Consider the following 21,155-nt stretch of genomic DNA (forward strand, 5'->3'; position numbering starts at 1 on the left):
TGCTGGTATTGCAGGAATGTGACACAAAACGAGGGAAGTATATGAGAAGAAGAGATACCAGTGGGGAGTGATTCTAGCAATATTAGCTGAAAATCTGAGAATTCACTGACATGCAGGTTTGACAAAGAATAGATCACCCAGAGACAAAACCTCTCAGAAATAGTGAAGATGGTTGGCTGCTCGTGTACTACTGTTGTGAGCATCTATGGGAAGTGATTGAAGGACAGTGAAGCCATGAGTAGGTGACAAGGTGTTAGACAATCGCACCTCAGCACAGAACATGGAGGTTGACAGTTTACCCGCTCTATAAAACAGAATCAGTGGTGATTGGCAGCAGATCTGATGGCAGATTGCAGCACTGATGCGGATACATATCATTTGGAACACACTGCTCAACTCTAATTGCTGAACATGGGGATCTGCAGCAAACAACCCCTATGTATTCGCTTGTTGACCCAGTGAAATGTCAGTTAAGATTGCAGTGAACTCACAATCACTGAGGTTGGACTGTGGATCAGGTGAAACAAGTAGCCTGATTGGGTCAATCATGTTGTCCGAATATGCTCTAATCCAGGTGAACCATTGCTTGTAACTTGTACTGCACCACAGATGCAAGCTTGTGGGAGCACTACATACTATACTATGGGGTACATTCATCTAGGCTTGCAGGGGGCCGACCTGTGGTAGTAATGGAAGGCACTGTGATAGCTGTGCGCTACATGTACATAATTGCAGACCACCTACATCTTTTCATGCGTGATGTATTCACCAATGGCAATAAGTTCTTTCAGCAGAATAACTGTTCGTTTCACAAGGCCAGAATCATCTTACAGTGGTTTGAGGCACTCTATAGGTAGTTCACATTTTTGTCTTCATCGCCAAATTTGCTTGACCATAACCTCATGAAACACATCTGTAGTGTTAACGGATGCCATCTCTGCACCCAAAAACCAGTGGCCTATATTTATCGGAATTGTGACCTGTGTAGAGAAATCTGTCCCACTTACCTATAGAAACCTACTGAGGACTTGTTAAATCCATGCCACATAGAATCGCTGTGTATTTCAAAGGTGAAGCAATATGGTATTGAGCAGGTGGTCATAATGTTTGGGCTCATCAGTGTATGAAGAAATAGGTTTGAGCTTTTGGGTGACACATGTTTATGTTTACTTTTACCATAATGATTGTGCATGTTCTGCTTAAATAATACTAAGATTGGGATTGACATTACATTTCCAGAGAACAATCTACACTACCATATGTCATCTTTTGATGAAAAGGATGGCCTTCAGTATGTGGAATCTCACGCTATCGAGTTTGTTGATTATAACAAACGGCAGCTGAGCCGCATCTATCCTAAGGGATTCCGTGTCAATTCATCGAACTACATGCCACAGGTACAGTACTGTAGCCTTATGCTCACTGAACTGGGTGAGCTGTTATATTGTAAATCATATCTCTGTGGTAAAATCTGTACTTTGCATTCTTATCCTCTATGCTGTTTATATCTTTTTGCATACATGTTACATACCCCATGAAACTCTGCTGTTGTGGAACATTAACTTCTACATTGTTTATTTCATAATTGACAGCTTTTAGTTTAAATATTCAGCACGAGATGACATATTCACATTCATTTTTCTTCTTACTGATGTGTGCTACATGATATTATGTTGACAACACTCAATCTGTTACTGAATGCGGTGAGAACATAACATTCATTGACAACAGCTAAGAATTTTGTAGTTCATGTAGTAATAATAAAAGCTTTCAATAAAAGGTCTTGATTGGCAATGGGGCCTGTTAGTCACATCTGTCTTTAACAGGGTGACACATGTGGCCTATAAATGATGTCCGACACTGACACAGGAACTTGTATATTCCTCTTCTTCTTAGGCGTAGGTAATCTTTTATGGAATAGCTTTGGCATGTTTAAGTTTTTCCGGATTCAAACGCCTAGCCTTTGCACATAGCGGTGGGCCTTCTGTGGTATTGATTCTGTGGACAGTACCGTCGTTGATCCTTAACACCGATGGGGATGATTGACCCGCACCTGATGCAGTATGACTAATCTGCAATGCACACACTTGTGTGTCCGAGGTCAGTGGGTCAGCAGCTGTGGCGTTGATCCACTGGTAGTCCTTGTCGTAGAGCTTGGTGGGGTACTTGGTAGTGACGCAGGCACAGCTTCTGTCCGGCAGTAGAAACGTCACGTGGCGTTGGTGGCAGGTGTGAGGAAGTGGTGCAGGGGTTGGAGGTGTGGCCGTATGTGACAGCTGAGTGACCTGCTTACGAGCATCCGTGAGCTTGGTTTGCACGGTGGCGATGCGTAGGCCGAGGGCTTCATTGCTGTCTCGAAGTTCGTCATTGTGTGATCTAATAGAGAGCACTGCAACAGCGGTTTCAGTTAGCTCACACAATAGAGTGGCGCTCTCAGATGAGAGGGAAGAGATACCTGAACCGGTGGTACGATCTATTGAGTTGATGGTTAGTGTACCTCATTGTAGATTGGGTGACAGTGCATGAGCTAAGAGAAAATCTTTCCTGAACACGGGTTCGTCCACCTCTGCGATAATGAACGTCCACTGTAAGGGGGTGTTAATGTCCTGCAGTTTAAGGCTTAAATTAGTTATTCCATGTCATGGAATCAGGGACTTATTAGCAGCTCGAAGCAGGGGCAAGGCTGACGCTCAAATTTAATACCTGCGGACAAAGATATCACACTAACCTCAGCCCCCGTGTTGACTAGAAATGAAAGGGGAGACACTGCATCTTTCACACACAAGTGTCTTGGTGCATGAGGTGAAGGAGTATTACGTTACAGGCATCTGTGCAGTGAAACACAGCCTGTACTGCCTGAATTGGTTCACATTATTAGTTTGTGATCACGCATGGAGAATGACACTTCTTAGCCACGTTGCCAAAGCGGGAATGGAAATAACACCAACTGGGATGGCGTGTGGCATTGTTTGTCGTACTGGCTCAGGTCGAAGTGGTGGTGGAGGAAGGGAGTCTTGTTAGCAGGTTCCTCCGGTGGCGGCATTGCACTAGTACTGGTGTGAGAGGAGTTACAGCGGAGGCTGCCAGGCGGTGTTGGGTCCACGCGCATGTGCGGAGCGAGTCGTGTGCACTCTGTACCGCACGGTGGAAGCTGCAGTGCAGGTGTGCCAAACTCTCAGGCTGGTGTATGCTGGCCGGGCAGAATGTTGTATACCTGGTCTGCGATCTTCAGTTTGGCATCTAGTGGGGCTGAAGTCACATGGAGAAGTTGAATTTGAACTTCTGGAGGAAGTTTGAGCAACTGTGGGGTTCCAGGATAAACATGAAATTTCCCGTCTTTGGCGTCTGGCTCGATTTGTTCCACCACTGATTCGGGTGGAAAGTTCACACTGGCACTTGGGAAACCCGCAAACATAGTAACTGGGGTTGTCGGCCATTGTTGAACACTCAGAACACGTGGAAAGTTCATGAAAGTTCGTACTCGACATAAAACGTTCGTATTCAAAGTTTAGTGCACAAAAAACGTTCTGTTGGCACGGAACACTGCCACACGACTGCTGACTCGCGTACGATAATGGAAAGTGGTTGTTCGCACCTGATGCCAGCACACATGGCGGTGGGAATGCAGGAGAATTGTCCTGTTGCATACTGCTGGTAGGTGTGTTTGGAAACTGCATCGAACTATTACCAACAAACAGTGGATAATTGGAAAACCCTGCCGAAGCATCCATTGGGAAACTTAGTTGGCACATGTGCAGTGTGGTGGGCGGCAAGCAATCCATTGTGTATTGCTCGATGGTACAAAAGTTCATTGTAGCACTCACAAACAAACTTCGGGGTCACCAGTATGGGTTTAGTGTTGTAGGACTGCAGGATCCCATGATGCACACTATACCACATGTAAAAACACTATTTTATTACTCAGAAACACACATATACAGTTAAATACATTCTTGGTCACTCTCCATGTGTATAAACTTTCGTGCGCGGCCACGGGCTGCTGCAAAGAGCTTGGCAAAACAAAGATATTACATGCGACTTGGTCGATAGTCGTCACAAATATAACCATATCTCTTACAAGAATTATTCTGATAACTGCCATGACACTCCTCCACCACTGTCAGTACTTGTGAAAATGAAAATTGCTATATAACAATATTTAACAAGATCATAATATAAACATATGCAGTCAATATTTTGCTTGAAACAAGTGAGGAATACTTAGACCAGCTAGTAAGTCTTTAATCAAGGTAAATGACAAGTCTGGTTATCTGTGAAATCTGGTTCTTTCTTTTACACTCATGTTATGGCTATTCCCATGTTCTAGGGAATGATTCCTGGCTGCAAAATGCTCATTCCATTTTTATGTTATAATGTCTTGATACAAATGAGATGTTTCAAGTTTTCCTAATTTCTATGAATCGTATGGTTCTTGAAACAATTTTCACAACTTTCATCATTGTGTCTATTTTGCAAAGTTGTACTCCCTATACACCATACATTACTTATGTTTCTTGTATACACTGAATCCAGAGTGAACCTGCCATGAAAAAAAAAAAAAAAAAAATTACGTTCTCCAAAAGTTCATGATTGATGCCGTTGGGTATTTTAGTGTTATACAACACTCTATTTATTTTACATAAATTCCTTCCGTTCATAATTATTACCTTCATTTGGTCCAGGTAAATTATTATTTATCTTGTTACTATGAGGTAATTTTAATATAAATAACATTTCACATGTAAGTAGTAATTTTGATTTCCATGGTGCTAATGTCAACATTCTCCTGAGTAATTTATTAAAAAAATTATTTTAATTACATTACATTATTGATACTCACTCATCTGCTGCAAATAAAAATTATGGTAATAGTGTTACACTTTACAATTTTAAAAATTATGTGCTGTTCCAAAATTTTGCATAGCTTGTGCAATGGAGACATCATTTTCAAATAATACAAAGCTTTAAATACAAGTTATTGATCAAACTATGTCATGAAAAATGACAATTATTAGCTTATTGTGGTATAACCGCCACATAATTCTGTTGGATATGATAATTATTCAGCAGGGAACATATAAAATTGTAAAAAACTTTAAACTGATATGCATTGTAAATTAAATTATTAATACTTCATTTGAATGATTTATCATACTGGATGGAAGCAAAAAGTGTCAGAGAATCAGAAATGTCATATACTGTGTGTCTCTCGTAAGACTAGTTTGGCCTGTTTTCTCTGGCATTTCAGCAGATATTTGCAATTTTGGTTTTTCGGAGTGTAGCTGGAGTCACACCAAATGGATACTGCACATCAGTTCTTTCAGGCAACGTCCAGAGTCAGTAGAAAGCATCAGTTAGTTTCCCATTTAAAAAAAAATTCTTTTTGAAGGAGGATCTTAGTTCTCATTCAATAGAGTGGGCGAAAAAAGTCTCAGGTGATATCCGTTTCATGACTATGTATTAACAGGGACAGTTAAACACAAATAATAACAAGTCTTCCTGCAGCAACTGAGCAGCACTGCTGCTTGGCAGTAGCAGTCAGTGCATGCCAGGGCGGTGCTATTTCTACTGCAGTACTGGTTATTCTTTCTGTTTTGCCATCCCCTGTTAATACATATCAATAAAATGAACACCATAGTAGACTGATTTGGGCCTGCTGTATCGCATGGGCATGGAAAATTTTGCTATATAAATAATTTTGTTTGTAACAGGAAACAAACCAACACTTTCTGTCATCACTGGGCATCACATGAAAGACGTGGTGAGCAGCATTTGTTTGGACTGACTTGAGGTACACTTCTAAAAATGAAATTGCAAATATCCCCAGAAACATCACAGAAAATGCAGCTGATGACTCTTGGAAGAGACACCCAGTATATAGCAACAATACAAAATTTCTGTCAATAAATAATAAAAGAACCAACTCAAAATAAATCTCTTAAGCCAAAATAAATCCATCACAATGTCCATTTTCATTAAGAATGGAACACACACAAAAATTCAAAATGGTTCAAATGGCTCTGAGCACTATGGGACTTAACTTCTAAGGTCATCAGTCCCCTAGAACTTAGAACTACTTAAACCTAACTAACCTAAGGACATCACACACATCCATGCCCGTGGCAGGATTCGAACCTGCGACTGTAGTGGTCACGCGGTTCCAGACTGTAGCACCTAGAATCGCTCGGCCACCACGGCCGGCTGAACACACACAGCACATGTGTAATATTGGACCAGTGTTGCGTGTCTTTCATCCATAGTGAATAAAATATTCTAGCAAGAACCAACAGAACAGTCAATCAATGTGATGTCCATTTTCATTATACCTGCAATTTAATGCTTTCAGGAATTTTGGAATGCGGGCTGCCAGTTGGTGTCACTGAACTTCCAGACCCCTGACACACCCATGCAGCTGAATGAGTCAAAGTTTGAATACAATGCACGTTGTGGCTACCTACTGAAGCCAGATTTTATGCGGAGAGCTGACCGGAGCTTTGATCCATTTGCTGAATCTCCCGTCGATGGTGTGATTGCCGCGCAGTGCCTTGTGAAAGTAAGCATGTACAAGCAGCAGTTTCTATTTGCTATTTGGTCTGTCGACATCTACATCTGCTCTCTGCAAATCACTGTGAAGTGCATGACATGGAGTATTTCTGATTGTAGCACTTGTTAGGGCTTCATCACATTCCATTTGCATTTGGAGTAGGACTGGATATACAGATAGGGGCCTGTTGCACATACCTCATTTGTTTCTGACTTTTTGGTGTTTATAGTTTTCTTACATTTTTGGTTGCCCTAATGAGTGAAGATACAATACCACAAAAATGTAATAACTAATGGAATTACTTAAGAGAAACATATCAGGGACTCCACACTTAAAAGTTAACTTTATGCTGCGAAAAGCAAAACAATCGTTTCTTATTTGTACACCACTCATCTCTTTAAACATTAAGTCCATTAATTTTGTATTCTTGCCTTTGGAGAAAGCAATTGTTTCATACAATTTTAAGGTAAAACTTCAGATTATGCAGAGACTCAAATACTCATGGTGAACTACAGGTTAGCTAATTTTTACTTTCTCAATTTATTATCCGGTTTGGAGGAGATGCTCCCTTAAGCAGGGTCCTTATTCCTTTCTTCATGAATTTTACCTTTAAGCATTCCTCCTCCTTGTAGGCTATCTTTCTGGGGATTCACTACTCTTTTCCCCTTATTTCATAGGCCCAGTGAGCATGATGTACTTCTCCTTTCCTCTAAAGGGGTAGGGGTCCTCCCTTCCACGGGTCCATCAGAACCTGGCATAAGTTCCCTTCTTTGAGTATTAATAACCCATATAGTGTTTGGGGTCCTCCCTTCCTTGGGTCCACCCGAACCTGGCATGAGTTCCCTTCTTTGGGGATTACTTACCCATAACTCCCAATATGAAGTACCTCTCCCTCGTTTTCTATTACTTTCCTGAGTACTACAGTCCTACTCCCCATTCACTTCACCTCATCGTAAAGCTGCACCCTCAATGAAACTCCAGCTGTCTTCTGCTTTTCAACTAGGAGTTCTCCTGTCTATTTTCCTCCCTCCAAAACTCCTTTTCCTTCTTAGCATTGGCTTGTCATTTCTATATGAAGATTATTAGTAGGACACTGTCTCCTAGTCCTTCCTCCCCCATCCACCAGAGCATTCCTACTGTTGTAGGATGTAAATTCTATTATATAGACTGTAAAAGAAGAGATCCTGTGATAGGGAACTTTGCATATGGACAGAGGAAAGATAGATTTGGTACTCCTAATGGAGAAGTAAGAAAACGAAATAGAGAGACAGGTAGTTTAGGATTGAAGAAGAAAATAAGACAGTACCCGATAGATGGATTTCCTTACCACCCACAACCCAGGGACACTATCTGCCAACGTACTTCATCATGGTGGCAGAGAGAGATGTTATCTGGCATTCCCTACAGATCAGACTTGCCACAGCTTCACCATTGCTGAAACCCTGAAAACCGATCCTAACAAACTCCTATAAAATGCGATGGAATAGGCAAGTTTATTCACATAAGTCATCATCAATGGTCAATATAATTTCTGTAGTCAGTCTGTTCATCAGTCAATACTTGATAGAGGTTATATCACTACCCATGATTAATATCCTCCCTCCAAAAAATTCACATACAAACCCAATCACTGTTTTTACCATGTGATGGTAAGTAACCTGCCTCTTTGGTCAGTGATCTTACCCTAAAGGAATACTTAGCAGCTTATTAAATAACAGTATTTGATTACACACTTTCACCATTAAGAATGATCATTGTTGTTACTGTGTTTCTTTCTCATGTTTAATTTTTGGCATCTTATACTGCTTAAACATATCAATGTTATAGAATCCCTTTTCTTGGCTGTTTTCTGAATCAACCAAAAAAACTGCTTTGAAATGTAATACATATAAAACTTTGTAAGGACCGCTATACTGTGGGAAAAAATGGTGTGTTTCTTTCTTCAAAAATGAGCCATGGTGTTCTTAATTATTACCAAGTTGTCCACATCAAAGTTAGGTGTCATAGCTTTTTCATTACATTTATGCATCCATTTGTCTGCTGCTCATTGTAAATTTTCTTTTACAACATTGTCTATGTAGTATCCGTGTTATTATTATCATTGTCTGGCCATTTAAACAATTTCAACAGTGGCTCACCTATGAATTTACCTTACAGTGTTTTGATGGGAGGTAAACCAGTATACGGATGTGGAAGTTCATTGTGTATTACTTGGAACTCTGATATTTTCTATCCCCAAGATGTATGTCTGTCTGAACAGTACATCCTACATAACCTACTGATTTCTCTCATGATACATTCACAAGGATTAATTTGTGGATGGTATTTGGAGGTAGTAATGTGTGTAACATTTTCCCATGCTAAAACTCTTTAAAGGCTTTACTCGTAAACTGTGGGCCGTTATCTGTCAACAGTCTACATGGCTTTTGCATATCCAAGAAATATTCCGGCAGCTATCTGAGTTGGTGAAGACTGCCAGTCTTGCTAGTGAGATGAAGGCAGAGCTCACCATCTGCAGCATCGTCAACAGGACTGATTGCAGACCTTTGGTACAGAGCTGAGTGGAGGGTCTGAATCAGAGGCTCAGACGGTTCTGTGACCATGAACTCTGCAGATTCCTCGACTTGCGCCATAGGCTGGTGGGGTTTCGGGTTCCGCTAAATAGGTCAGGTGTCCACTACACACAGGAGGCAGCTACACAGGTAGCAGGGCTGTATGGTGTGGACTGGGCGGTGTTTTAGGTTCTACATCTACATCTACACATCTACATCTACATCCACATTTATACTCCGCAAACCACCCAATGGTGTGTGGCAGAGGGCACTTTACGTGCCACTGTCATTACCTCCCTTTCCTGTTCCAGTCGCGTATGGTTCGCGGGAAGAACGACTGTCTGAAAGCCTCCGTGCGCGCTCTAATCTCTCTAATTTTACATTCGTGATCTCCTCGGGAGGTATAAGTAGGGGGAAGCAATATATTCGATACCTCATCCAGAAACGCACCCTCTCGAAACCTGGCGAGCAAGCTACACCGCGATGCAGAGCGCCTCTCTTGCAGAGTCTGCCACTTGAGTTTGCTGAACATCTCCGTAATGCTATCACGGTTACCAAACAACCCTGTGACAAAACGCGCCGCTCTTCTTTGGAGCAGTTAGACAGTCTCAGGAAAGATCAAAAAGGGCTCCAGTCTCAAAGGGTACAGGGCAAAGAATCGACCAAGCAACAGTCGGCAGTATTGTAGTTGTAAATTGTCGTAGCTGTGTTGGAAAAGTGCCAGAGCTTCAAGCACTGATAGAAAGCACTGAAGCTGAAATTGTTATAGGAACAGAAGGCTGGCTTAAGCCGGAGATAAATTCTGCCGAAATTTTTACAGAGGTGCAAAGCTTGTTCAGAAAGGATAGATTGAATGAAGTAGGTGGTGGTGTGTTTGTGTCTGTTGGCAGTAGTTTATCTTGTACTGAAGTTGAAATAGATGGTTCCTGTGAATTACTATGGGTAGAGGCTATACTCAATAGCCATACCCAATTAATAATTGTTTCCTTCTACCCCCCCCCCCCCCCCCCCCCCCCCCCCCCCGGCTCAAATGATATAATAGCTGAACGGTTCAAAGAAAACTTGAATCTCATTACAAATAAGTACCCCACTCATACAGTTATAATTGGTGGAGACTTCAATCTACCCTCAATTTGTTGCCGAAAATACATGTTCAAAGCCGGTGGTAGACAAAAAACATCTTCCAAAATTGTACTAAATGCTTTCTCTGGGAATTACTTTGAACAATTAGTTCATGAGCCCACACGAATTGTAAATGGTTGCAAAAACACACTTGACCTCTTGGCCACAAATAATCCTGATCTAATAGAGAGTGTCATGATGGACACAGTGATTAGTGAACATAAGGTCCTTATAGCGAGGCTCAAAACCATATCAACCAAAACCACTAAACATAAATGCAAAATATATCTATTTAAAACAGCAGATAAAAATTTGTTTGATGCCTTCCTAAGAGAGAGTCTCCCTCCCTTCCTAGCTAATTATGTAAGTGTACATCAGCTACATTCAAGAAAGGAAATAGGAGTAACCCATTGAATTACAGACCCATATCACTGACCTCAATTTGCAGTAGGATTTTGGAGCATGTACTGTACTCGAACATTATGAATCACCTTGAAGAAAATGACTTATTGATACATAACCAACACAGATTTAGAAAATATCATTCTTGTACAACACAGCTACCTCTTTATTCCCATGAAGTAATGAATGCTGTCAACAAGGGATCTCAGATCGATTCCGTATTCCTAGATTTCCAGAAGGCTTTTGATACCCTTCCTCACAAGCGACTATTAATCAAATTGCATGCATATGGAATATTGTATCAGTTGTGACTGGGTTCATGATTTCCTCTCAGAGAGGTCACAGTTCATAGTGATAGATGGTAAACCATCGAGTAGAACAGATGTGATAGCTGGCGTTCCGCAAGGTAGTGTCATAGGCCCTCTGCTGTACCTAATGTATATAAATGATCTAAGTGATAATCTGACCGTTAGATTGTTTGCAGATGACACTGTAATTTACTGTCTAGTAAAATCATCAGACAATCAATTCCAATTACAAAATGATCTAGAGAGAATTTCTGTATGGTGCGAAAAGTGGCATTTCCACGAAACAAAGAAAAGTATGAGGTCATCCACAAATGGCTCTGAGCACTATGGGACTTAACATCTATGGTCATCAGTCCCCTATAACTTAGAACTACTTAAGCCTAACTAACCTAAGGACATCACACAACACCCAGCCATCACGAGGCAGAGAAATTCCCTGACCCCGCCGGGAATCGAACCCGGGGGTCATCCACATGAGTACTAAAAGAAATCTGACTAATTTTGGGTATACGATAAATTGCACAAAACTAAGGGCTGTCAATTCGACTAAATACCTAGAAATAACAATTACCTGCAACATAATTTGGAAATACCACATTGATAATATTGTGGGGAAGCCAAAACAAAGACTGTGCTTTGTTGGCAGAATATTTATAAGGTGCGACAAACCCACTAAAGAGACAGCCTACATTACACTTGTCCGTCCTCTGCTGGAATATTGCTGTGTGGTGTGGGATCCTTACCAGGTAGGATTGACAGAGGACATCAAAAAAGTGCAAAGAAGGGCAGCTCATTTCGTGTTATCGTGCAATAGGGGTGACAGTGTCACTGATATGGTACACGAGTTTGGGTGGCAGTCACTGAAACAAAGGCAGTATTCTTTGCGGCGAGATCTATTCACAGAATTTCAGTCACCAACTTTCTCTTCTGAATGCAAAAATATTTTGTTGACACCCACCTACATATCAAAGAAATGATCATCACAATGCAATAAGAGAAATCAGAGCTCGAATGGAAAGGTTTAGGTGTTCTTTTTCCCCATGCATCATTTGAGAGTGGAATGGTAGAGAAGTAGTATGAAAATGGTTCGATGAACCCTCTGCCAGGCATTTAAGTATGAATTGCAGAGTAACCATGTAGATGTAGATTCCCATAGCCATCTAATCACCATCTCTGTGTTGGCATGCTCAATAGAATAGAATTTAACATATTTAGAGCAGCACTCCAATAGTACAAATATATGTTTCCCCCTGTACTCGTTGGCAATTGGCCAAAGAAATCAGGAGCCATTAGGTCATGGAAGCCTTTAGGTATTATCATGCATAATTTATGTATAAGTTATGTATATGTATAGCTTGATTGTTGTCTTTCATCTTTTGGCAGGTTTTACATGCACATAGTATAGACAGTACTTTTTTACTCAAATTCTTAAAATAGTAAAATTTTACCGTACGTTGAACACATTTTCGTACCCCAAAGTGTCCATAGCCTTGATGAATAAATGTAATTAAATCAAGTTCTACAAATTTCTGTATACACAGTCTCCAATAGAGTGTAATTATCTGTACTCTCCAAAACAAAACATGATTTACCATAATCCATTCTAACATACCAGTATCAATTATCTCTCCTTGGTCTAAGTTTTCCACTTATCCCCAAAATACGGATTGTCAGTGATTTCCATCTTTTTGTTCTTAAGGCTAGGTTTCTTACTTCATTATTAGTACAACTTATTGATAAAAAAATTAATGTTGATGGTAACTCCAGGACCTTCCCTTCTTACCAAATCATTCATGCCCAATGACAAGCATGATAACGAGTCAGGAACTACATTTTGTGAAACCATTATATACATAATTTCAATTTGATATTCCTGCAAAAATAGTATCCAATGTATTAAGCTGCTGTGTAGTAGTCAACATTTCATAAGGAAAGCTAGTGCTTGGTGATCAGTAGACACCAATATTTTAGATCTCCAAATAGGAGTTTGGAATTTTTTTATACTCCACACTATAACAAGTATTTTTTTGTCTGTTGCAATGTAGTTCAACTCATGTTTGTTTAGAGCTAGGCTCGCAAAAGCTATTATATTATGTTCTTCCCTTTCTCCCTCAAAAAAAAAAAAAAAAAAAAAAAAAAAAAAAAAAAAAAAAAAAAAAAAAAAAAAAAAAAAAAAAAAGGCCCCTCTCCATACTCTGATACTCTGAGGTGTCAGTACTAACTTAAAAGGTCTGACCATCTGTGGTTCATTGAACCCTCTGCCAGTTGCTTTATTGTGAATAGCAGAGTAATCACGTAGATATAGATGTGGGTGTTTTAAAATGGGTGCCTCTACTAGAGCTACTTTAATCTCATTAAAGGCCTTAGACTCTTTGTCTCCCCAAATCCATTTATTTTTTTCCTTCAGTAAGTTCAGTAACTTAGGATTAGTCATAGGTTGACCTCAAATATATTTCCTATAGAATTCTGCTAGTCTCAGAAATACTTTCAGTTGTTTTGTACTTTTAGGTTCTGGACATTATTTTATGGCTGTTATCCTGTCTGGATCTGCTTTTATTCCATTTATGCTCACCAAGTGACCAAAAATCAATTTCAACAGTCTTATAGTGCTTCTGTTATCATAGAACATTTTTAATGTTCTATCCAATAAATCACAGTACTCTTCCCATGTCTAGGAGTACGTCATCGACACAGATTATTATTTCTCTCAATAAATCCTTACCCAGTGCTGCACCCAAGGCTCTAATGAATACTACTGACACTAAGATATTTAATCCACAGTGTAACACTCTAAATTGGTAGGACTTACCCTTATTTAAAAAAAAAAAAAAAAAAAAAAAAAATTTGAAGTCTGATCAAGTTTGACAAGTCAGTTCCTAGACATTAGTTCCATCGAATTAAAATACTTTGCTTGCTCAAACTTTGTCCAATATTTTGTCTATACTGACTGGTCAATCTCTTTCAGGTTTTATGTGTTTATTTAGAATACATGCATCCAACACTAGACGTACTTCACCCCGTCACTTTATGCACTACTAACAAGGGTTTATTGTGGTACACTAGAGCTCCTTTATATTATTCCTCCTCCTAACATTTTATTAATCTCCTCTCGTACTGCTGTTTGTGCACTTAATGGTACCAGATAGGGTTTACAGAAAAAAGATGTCATCTTTGATCTTAAAACTACATACATAGTCACCAAGTACTGTGTGTTTATCTGAGAAAAACTTTACTATACTTCATCAATATATGGTACAGATCATTTTTCTGTAATCCAGTTAACATATTTGATTCATAAACTTTTCTAATTAGTTTCTGCAGTGTATTTTGTGTATCCAGAGTGTTCTCTAAATCCATCATGATGCTTGTTGCTGCAAGCCTGATGTTATATGTCTTGGTATTACCAGTAATCCTCCTACTAAATTATACTACAAATAATTGGTCTTGATAAGTACATGTTAATACAAGTGCTAAAAAAACCAATATTACTTATCAGCCAATCAATACCTAGTAACAACTACAAATTTACATAAGGCACTACTAGGCATGTCTGCATATGTGTAATGCTACCGGTAACCGCACTTCATGCTTAATTTGTCTTCCTTTGCTTCCAGTTATTCCTGTTATGTATAACCCAGTAACCAGCAGTATTGGATACACTCTCTTATGTTTTAAGACTACAAAGAAAGATACAGACACAATAGAAATGTCGCTTCCCGAATCTATGTACACACTCACTTCATGATTGTCAATCATTCCCGAAACTATTGGTGTAGTAAACTCGATACCTGTTTCTTTCTCTTCTTCACGAAGTAACCAATTTTTTAGTGGTGTTACCTCACTAAAGACAACAACTTTTTTTCATATGGGCCTATACATAGCTGGACACATACTGAATCATGACCTCTGATTAGGCCATTTGAATGTTTTCTGTTGCTATTGTTGTTTGGTTTGTCTTAAAAGGCTGCACTATTCTAGCACCTTCCTTTAGACCACTGTTTGTAAATGCTTTTGTATCAACACTTCGTAGTCTGCTTCTTTGTTGTTTTGAATTACTATGCTGACTTTTAATTACCTGACAGTAATTAACCTCTTGTTTTTTTCTGGTATTTAGGATTAAATTTACCTGCCTCCTGGCAAGTATCCTCGAGACTGGGATTATTGCACTTGTTATTCATTGTATCTAGAGTTTCAACAAATTCCAGCAATTTATTCATGGTAGACTAACCTCTACATAAAAAATCCTTTCTTATTTAGTGTGGTAAATGCCTTATCAATACCTTTCCTAGGTGTACTACATCTGTTGGGTTACCTAAATACCTGGTTCATGTTAAATGCCATTCTATATGCTTTTTAAAACTACCTCATGAACTGCCAAAATGTTTCAGGTCTAAGAATTCTAATGTCAGTTTCTCTTGTATTTTTTTAGACCAATATTTACACTTGAACTTCTCCTGAAAATTGTCCCATGAGGTTAACTCTTCCAAGTGGGCATTTCCCCAATGAGCAGTTTCCCCTAGGAAATAACTCAAACTGAAGTCAATTATATCGAGTGAGGTGGTGCAGTGGTTAGCGCACTGGACTCGCCTTTGGGAGGACGACAGTTCAATCCCGTCTCCAGCCATCCTGATTTAGATTTCCCGTGATTTCCCTAAATCATTTCAAGCAAATGCCAGGATGGTTCCTTTGAAAGGGCACGGCCGATTTCCTTCCCCATCCTTCCCTAACCCGAGCCTGCGCTCCGTCTCTGATGACCTCATTGTCGACGGGACGTTAAACACTACTAACCTAACCTGAAGTCAATTTTTCTAGAGTCTTCCCACTTTTGTGGTAATGACCTCGAAAACACTAGCAAGAAGTATCTTGAATGTATGTTTCCATCTGGTTTAAGGTTTGGAAAATGCTTCTAAAAATTCATTCCACTTCTCAACTCTAATTCCTTTAATAGTTTTGTTGCATCAAAGGATTTATCTTTAACTTGACTTTCTGTTAATTCCCTACTAGTTTTTGCAAATGTATCCCATAGTTCTTTAAACTCATTGGTGTTGTTAGTGACTTCATCCCCAAAAAGCTACCCATATACTAAAGTGTGTGATCTCCAGAAATTTCTGATCTAAGAATGCTTGTACTTTTTCTTCAAACCTGAATGTATCTCATGCTAATGTATGGAATCTCCATAATTACTTCTCTGTTCTAAAATTTCTATGCACATTTGCACACCTGATATCTGAACTTTTACCATCTTATGTTCTGTTTCTGCAATGTTACATAAACTATCTACGTCTGTATGTGAATCTTTAATATGTTCATGTACCTCTTCCTGAACTAAGTCACATTTTTTCAAGACTTTGGTATGTATTTCTTCTTTTAAGACATTGAGTCTTTGACCTAGCTTATGTCCTAAATGCGCCTCGAACTTTCCATGAGTGCCTTTAATCTGAATTTCTAATTCTTGTCATAGTCTGTTTTGGTTATCCATTACTTGCTCATAAGTGTCTTTAACTTGATTTCCTAAGTTCTGACATAATTGCACTAACTTATCGTTAATACTCTCTTGAAATTTACCGTGATTACCATATTTACTCGAATCTAAGCCACACTCGAATCTAAGCTGCACCTGAAAAATGAGACTCAAAGTCAAGGATAAAAAATTTTCCCGAATCTAAGCCACACCTGAAATTTGAGACTCGAAATTCAAGGGGATAGAAAAGTTTTAGGCCGCACCTCCAAATCTAAACAAAGTTGGTCCATAGTAATATGAGACACAATTTAGGTCGAATGAATGATGATACAGCTACAGTAGTTTGATTCAAGTTGTAAGCTTAGCAGTTAAGCTGTACGAGGTAGCCATTGCTATGCGTTAGGCGCTCCGTCCGTATTTATATGGGTACCCTTTCTTTTTCACGTGCTTCATCTGGTTTGAATTGATTGCTTATTTTTATTTGATCTGATAAGTGCCGTTCTCTTTGTTACAGGTGTTTACGTCACTCTAAGGTGAAAATGCATTACTGTATTGTGTCATGCACTGTTTGTAGCATTCTGATAATGAGTGTTTATGGGCGACGGCCTGTCGCCGCTTGCGGCATGGCTTGCTTTTGTGCGCGCTACCGCCGCTTACAATTAAAAAAAAAGAGAGGGAGGAATTGTCTCATTAGCAAAACAATGGCAAGCGACAGCTATTTGTTGTTACTTACACTGCTGCTTCCTTTGATAATGATCAACAAGAACGAAATAATAGACTGCGTATGATAGAAGATGTTCTGGACGAGAGTTTAGCGAAAATTTTTCTCCGTTTGAAAATCTTTGCAGGCCCCTCTTTAGTACATTACATTCTGCACAGGAATTAGAGTCATCTTAAATTTAAAAGTCTAGTCAATTGCCGTACTTCATTCCTGACTGTATCACTATTAGGCATAAGAATAATACGAATATAAAAATGACATGATATGTATATTCTTCCGCGTTTGCTGTTGTCTCACTCTAGTTTCGTAGTTCATTAGGCAGACAGGATTTAAATGATATAGCAGCAAACACGAAACAATACGTGGCAAAATGTTTATATTCGTATTATTCTTATGGCGAAGAAAATATGCATGTGATTCACAATTCATAAAAGTTCGTATTAGCAACCACCTCTTCTCACAGGTAGCAAAAAATTCAGAATGTAGAGTTGGCCATATTGACAAACATCCCAAACAGTCTTGCCAGTCAGATTTTTGTAGTACTTTGAAATGCTTCTACATTCGAATATGAACAATATGGAATTTGTATTTACTTCATTGGATGATGTATGAAAATGCAGTGGTTGAAACTCGGGGCGGCAAAAAAAGCTCGTCTTCCACTTTTTTTTTTTTTTTTAATTTATTTACTGACGCAGAGGTTTTGGCGCCAGTATTTATCTTTGTACCTGCAAAGCATGCCTGTGTAGCGCCACATATATTCGACGGCAGAAGTTAGTTGTGGCGGCACCTACCAACATTTTGCAGAACTTCCGCTTGCTTTGCACTCGATTCTAAGCTGCAGGTGGTTTTTTGGATTACAAAAACCGGAAAAAAAGTGCAGCTTAGATTCGAGTAAATACGGTGTCTAATACTTGTACAAATCTCTTATCGATCATCAAAAATTTTTCATTTGGCTGTCTCTCTATGTCTTCCAGCTTTTGTAATGACATTTCCATATTAAACTCTGTTGACATTTTCCTTGTTATTTCCGGCATAAACAAACTCACAAATATTATGAAGTCACCGCACTACTCCCACAAAAACAATTTTGAAGTGAAATACTGGTGTAGCTCACCATAGTTGTACTGCATACTGGTGATGGTCTGGTCACCAACGATTGCGTAATGACAGTGCATTGGTTTAGACTGCATGCTGGCATCACGCTGGTGTAGACTGATTCCTGGCATCACAGCAGCGTAGATTGCCTGCTGGCATCGCAGTGCTGTAGACTGCCTGCTGGTGTCATAGTGGTGCAGACTGCATTCTGATGATAGATCTGTTGTCAATGGCTGCATGCTGGCTGGATGTCACTGGCTGTGTGTTGGCTCTTGGTAGGTCATCTATCACTCCATGTTTTATCAGTTTATGTGGAGGCTATTAGATCAGGCACATCGATGTTGTTGTTTATGATACCTGTTGCCATTAGCGACCTGTCTTCTCTTCGCTGATTTATTATGGAATTTTTTCACTTCAATCTTCTTCTTCTTCTTCTTCTTCTTCTCTCTCTCTCTCTCTTTCTTTCCACTACTTTCCACTTATAACCATATGGTCACCACATGGAGTGTTTATGAAATGGTTGATGACTGCTTGTGTGGTGATGTTTTGACTGCTTGGGCAATGTCTGTTCAAGACCTATTACTCCATGCAGCCTTAACATTCTCCTATTAGATTGGTGTAGAGATTCAGCCTTGCAATTCTTGTGACTTATCCCAGGGTCCAGCTATTCTCTGTATCAAACTTCTTTCTTCCTTAAAGATTTCTATAAGTGAAAAGACTATAAAATAAAACTGTGTTGATCTACTTAAATAAAGTGTAAACTGGTTGCAATTAACTCTGTACATTGTCACAAACTTTCATAAATGGTTATATGGTATGTTACTATTCCCGGAATGAACTAATAATTGTTGTCTCAAAGACAACTCATTAACATTTTGAGAATAGTATAAAACAATAATCACTTATATAAATCCTATTAATCTTTCTTGGTGACAGAGGTCTTCCATGGTACCAGAGCTCCTTCATTCCCCCTTGCTCCACACAGATTACAAATTCTCTCCAGCAGGTGGACTCCGCACCTATTGAGTAATACTGTCCCACAGTATGTTGCCTGATGTTAACAAACTAATTGCAGTAACTCAGATCTTTACTCTGAGCTCCTTATTTGATGTATATGATAATGCCCTTCCATGAATGGCATGGATTACTGAAGTTCACATCTTCAAGCGTCCATCAGTTCAGTTTTTCCAACATATCTGTGACCATTGGTCAAGCAAATCTGTGAGCTGAAGCTTCCTGGTGGATTAAAACTGTGTGCCAGACTGGGCCTCGAACCTGCACTTTTACCTTGTCTGCAAAAGACAAAAAGATCTGAGGTTTGAGTCCTGATCCAGCTAATTTTTAATCTGCCAGGAAAATTCAGATCCATGCATACCCCACTGTATTCATACTGGAAACCTGCGAAAATTAATGCTGCCCTTCTTTATAGATGTTCAGCATCCAGTGTCCACTGATTTATTATTTCCAGTGCAGACTTTCAAGTATTTTAGGAAGTGTGCAGCTATGTGATGGGGACCCTCATTCCACATTATCACTGAGAGAATAGGACATTTTACAGTTTATCATTTATATATCACTTGCAAGTTCTTTCTCTCTGTGGGACAAATTGTTAGTAGGGTAGTATGGTAGTGGAGCATGATGGAAGGGACTGGAGAGGGTAGCATGCTGGTGCACAACAAGATGGTTCACTGACATCCAAAATACCTTATTTATACGTAAAAAAATTCTGTAAAAGAACCCAGACAAGTGGCAAAATAACTGTCAAAGTATATTACAAACAGACATTCTTACAATATTACTGTGCTAGGTGAGAACACAGAGTATGTGGAGGCAACATTATGATAATACTACACCTGGGAAACTGAAGGTTGAGATGTTTGACGGGTGGTGGTAGTGGTGGTGCTGGTGAATGAGTTTGTGAGGAATAGGCAGAATATGAAAATAAATATTTCTAAATAATAATAATGATAATAATAATAATAGTAATAATCAGCCATAAGAGAGATCAAATTAAATTGGAAATTACTATTGGGAATAAACTCTGAAAGGAGGTGGATTCCTTTATTTACCTTGGAAGTAAGATCGCCAGGGATGTATGAACTAAAGTAAAGGTAAAAAGTGGATTTAATGAGGAAAAAATGCTTTCAACAGGACGAAACTGCTTTTAATGTCCAAGCTTATCAGCCTTGTAATTGTGAATCGAGAGAATAAACTCTTTATTGTGAAGTGTGAAGTAAACAGAACTTCCCCAGAAACTTGCCGTCAGGATACAGGATATAAGTTCACATCAGTATTCATTTACTTTAAATTTATATGAGTTTTCAAGGCTTGGAAACTATTCTTGACTCTCTACAATTTACCAAATAAATATTTGGGAGGCGTATCATTGAATAATGCAGGGAATACAATAAATCATGCTTTTGATCACGTTAAAAGAGACAAGCTCTTCAAGATACTTGACAACGGAAGTCATAAAAGGTATGTATGTATCTATTGCAGGCAGATGTAATCAAAATTGAGAGTGCTCATCACCTGTGCTTTTTAACATCTACTCAAGTGAAATCCTTTTGGAATGGATAAATAGACTACAATTTTACTCTTTTTATATTAAAGATCCATATTAATACTGACAATGTTATTTACAAATGAGGAGGTTAATTATTGCTAACAGTAATAATAACCTGCAAGAAGCAACATATCATCTACAAAGAACCTGTCCTCCATACAACTTGTTGATATAACAAAACAAAGGATGTAATGATATGGATGTGGTAGTTGATAGGATTCACTGCTTTTTACAACAAGGCAAAATTGATTTTTGACATAAAACAGAGATTTTAACTTAGTTAATTGTGGTATTAAATAAATTAATTAGAGGAAAGTAAGAGTTACTGCTGCAATTTTATGGGTCATTTTCAGTCCCAATTGTATTGTATTGTTTGGAGGCAGA

The 21,155-nt window shown here is 39.0% G+C and overlaps 1 protein-coding gene across 1 annotated transcript in view; it reads left to right on the forward strand.

Annotated features, from left to right (window-relative positions):
* LOC124804976 (1-phosphatidylinositol 4,5-bisphosphate phosphodiesterase-like) overlaps positions 1–21,155 on the forward strand; it is a 543,720-nt gene that overhangs the window by 356,191 nt on the left and 166,374 nt on the right. The window contains exons 14-15 of the mRNA XM_047265367.1: positions 1,240–1,397; positions 6,347–6,553. Of these exons, the coding sequence (XP_047121323.1) occupies positions 1,240–1,397; positions 6,347–6,553 (365 nt within the window). The remainder of the gene's footprint in view (positions 1–1,239; positions 1,398–6,346; positions 6,554–21,155) is intronic.

This window comes from Schistocerca piceifrons, chromosome 7, assembly GCF_021461385.2.
Source record: "Schistocerca piceifrons isolate TAMUIC-IGC-003096 chromosome 7, iqSchPice1.1, whole genome shotgun sequence".
NCBI lineage: Eukaryota > Metazoa > Arthropoda > Insecta > Orthoptera > Acrididae > Schistocerca > Schistocerca piceifrons.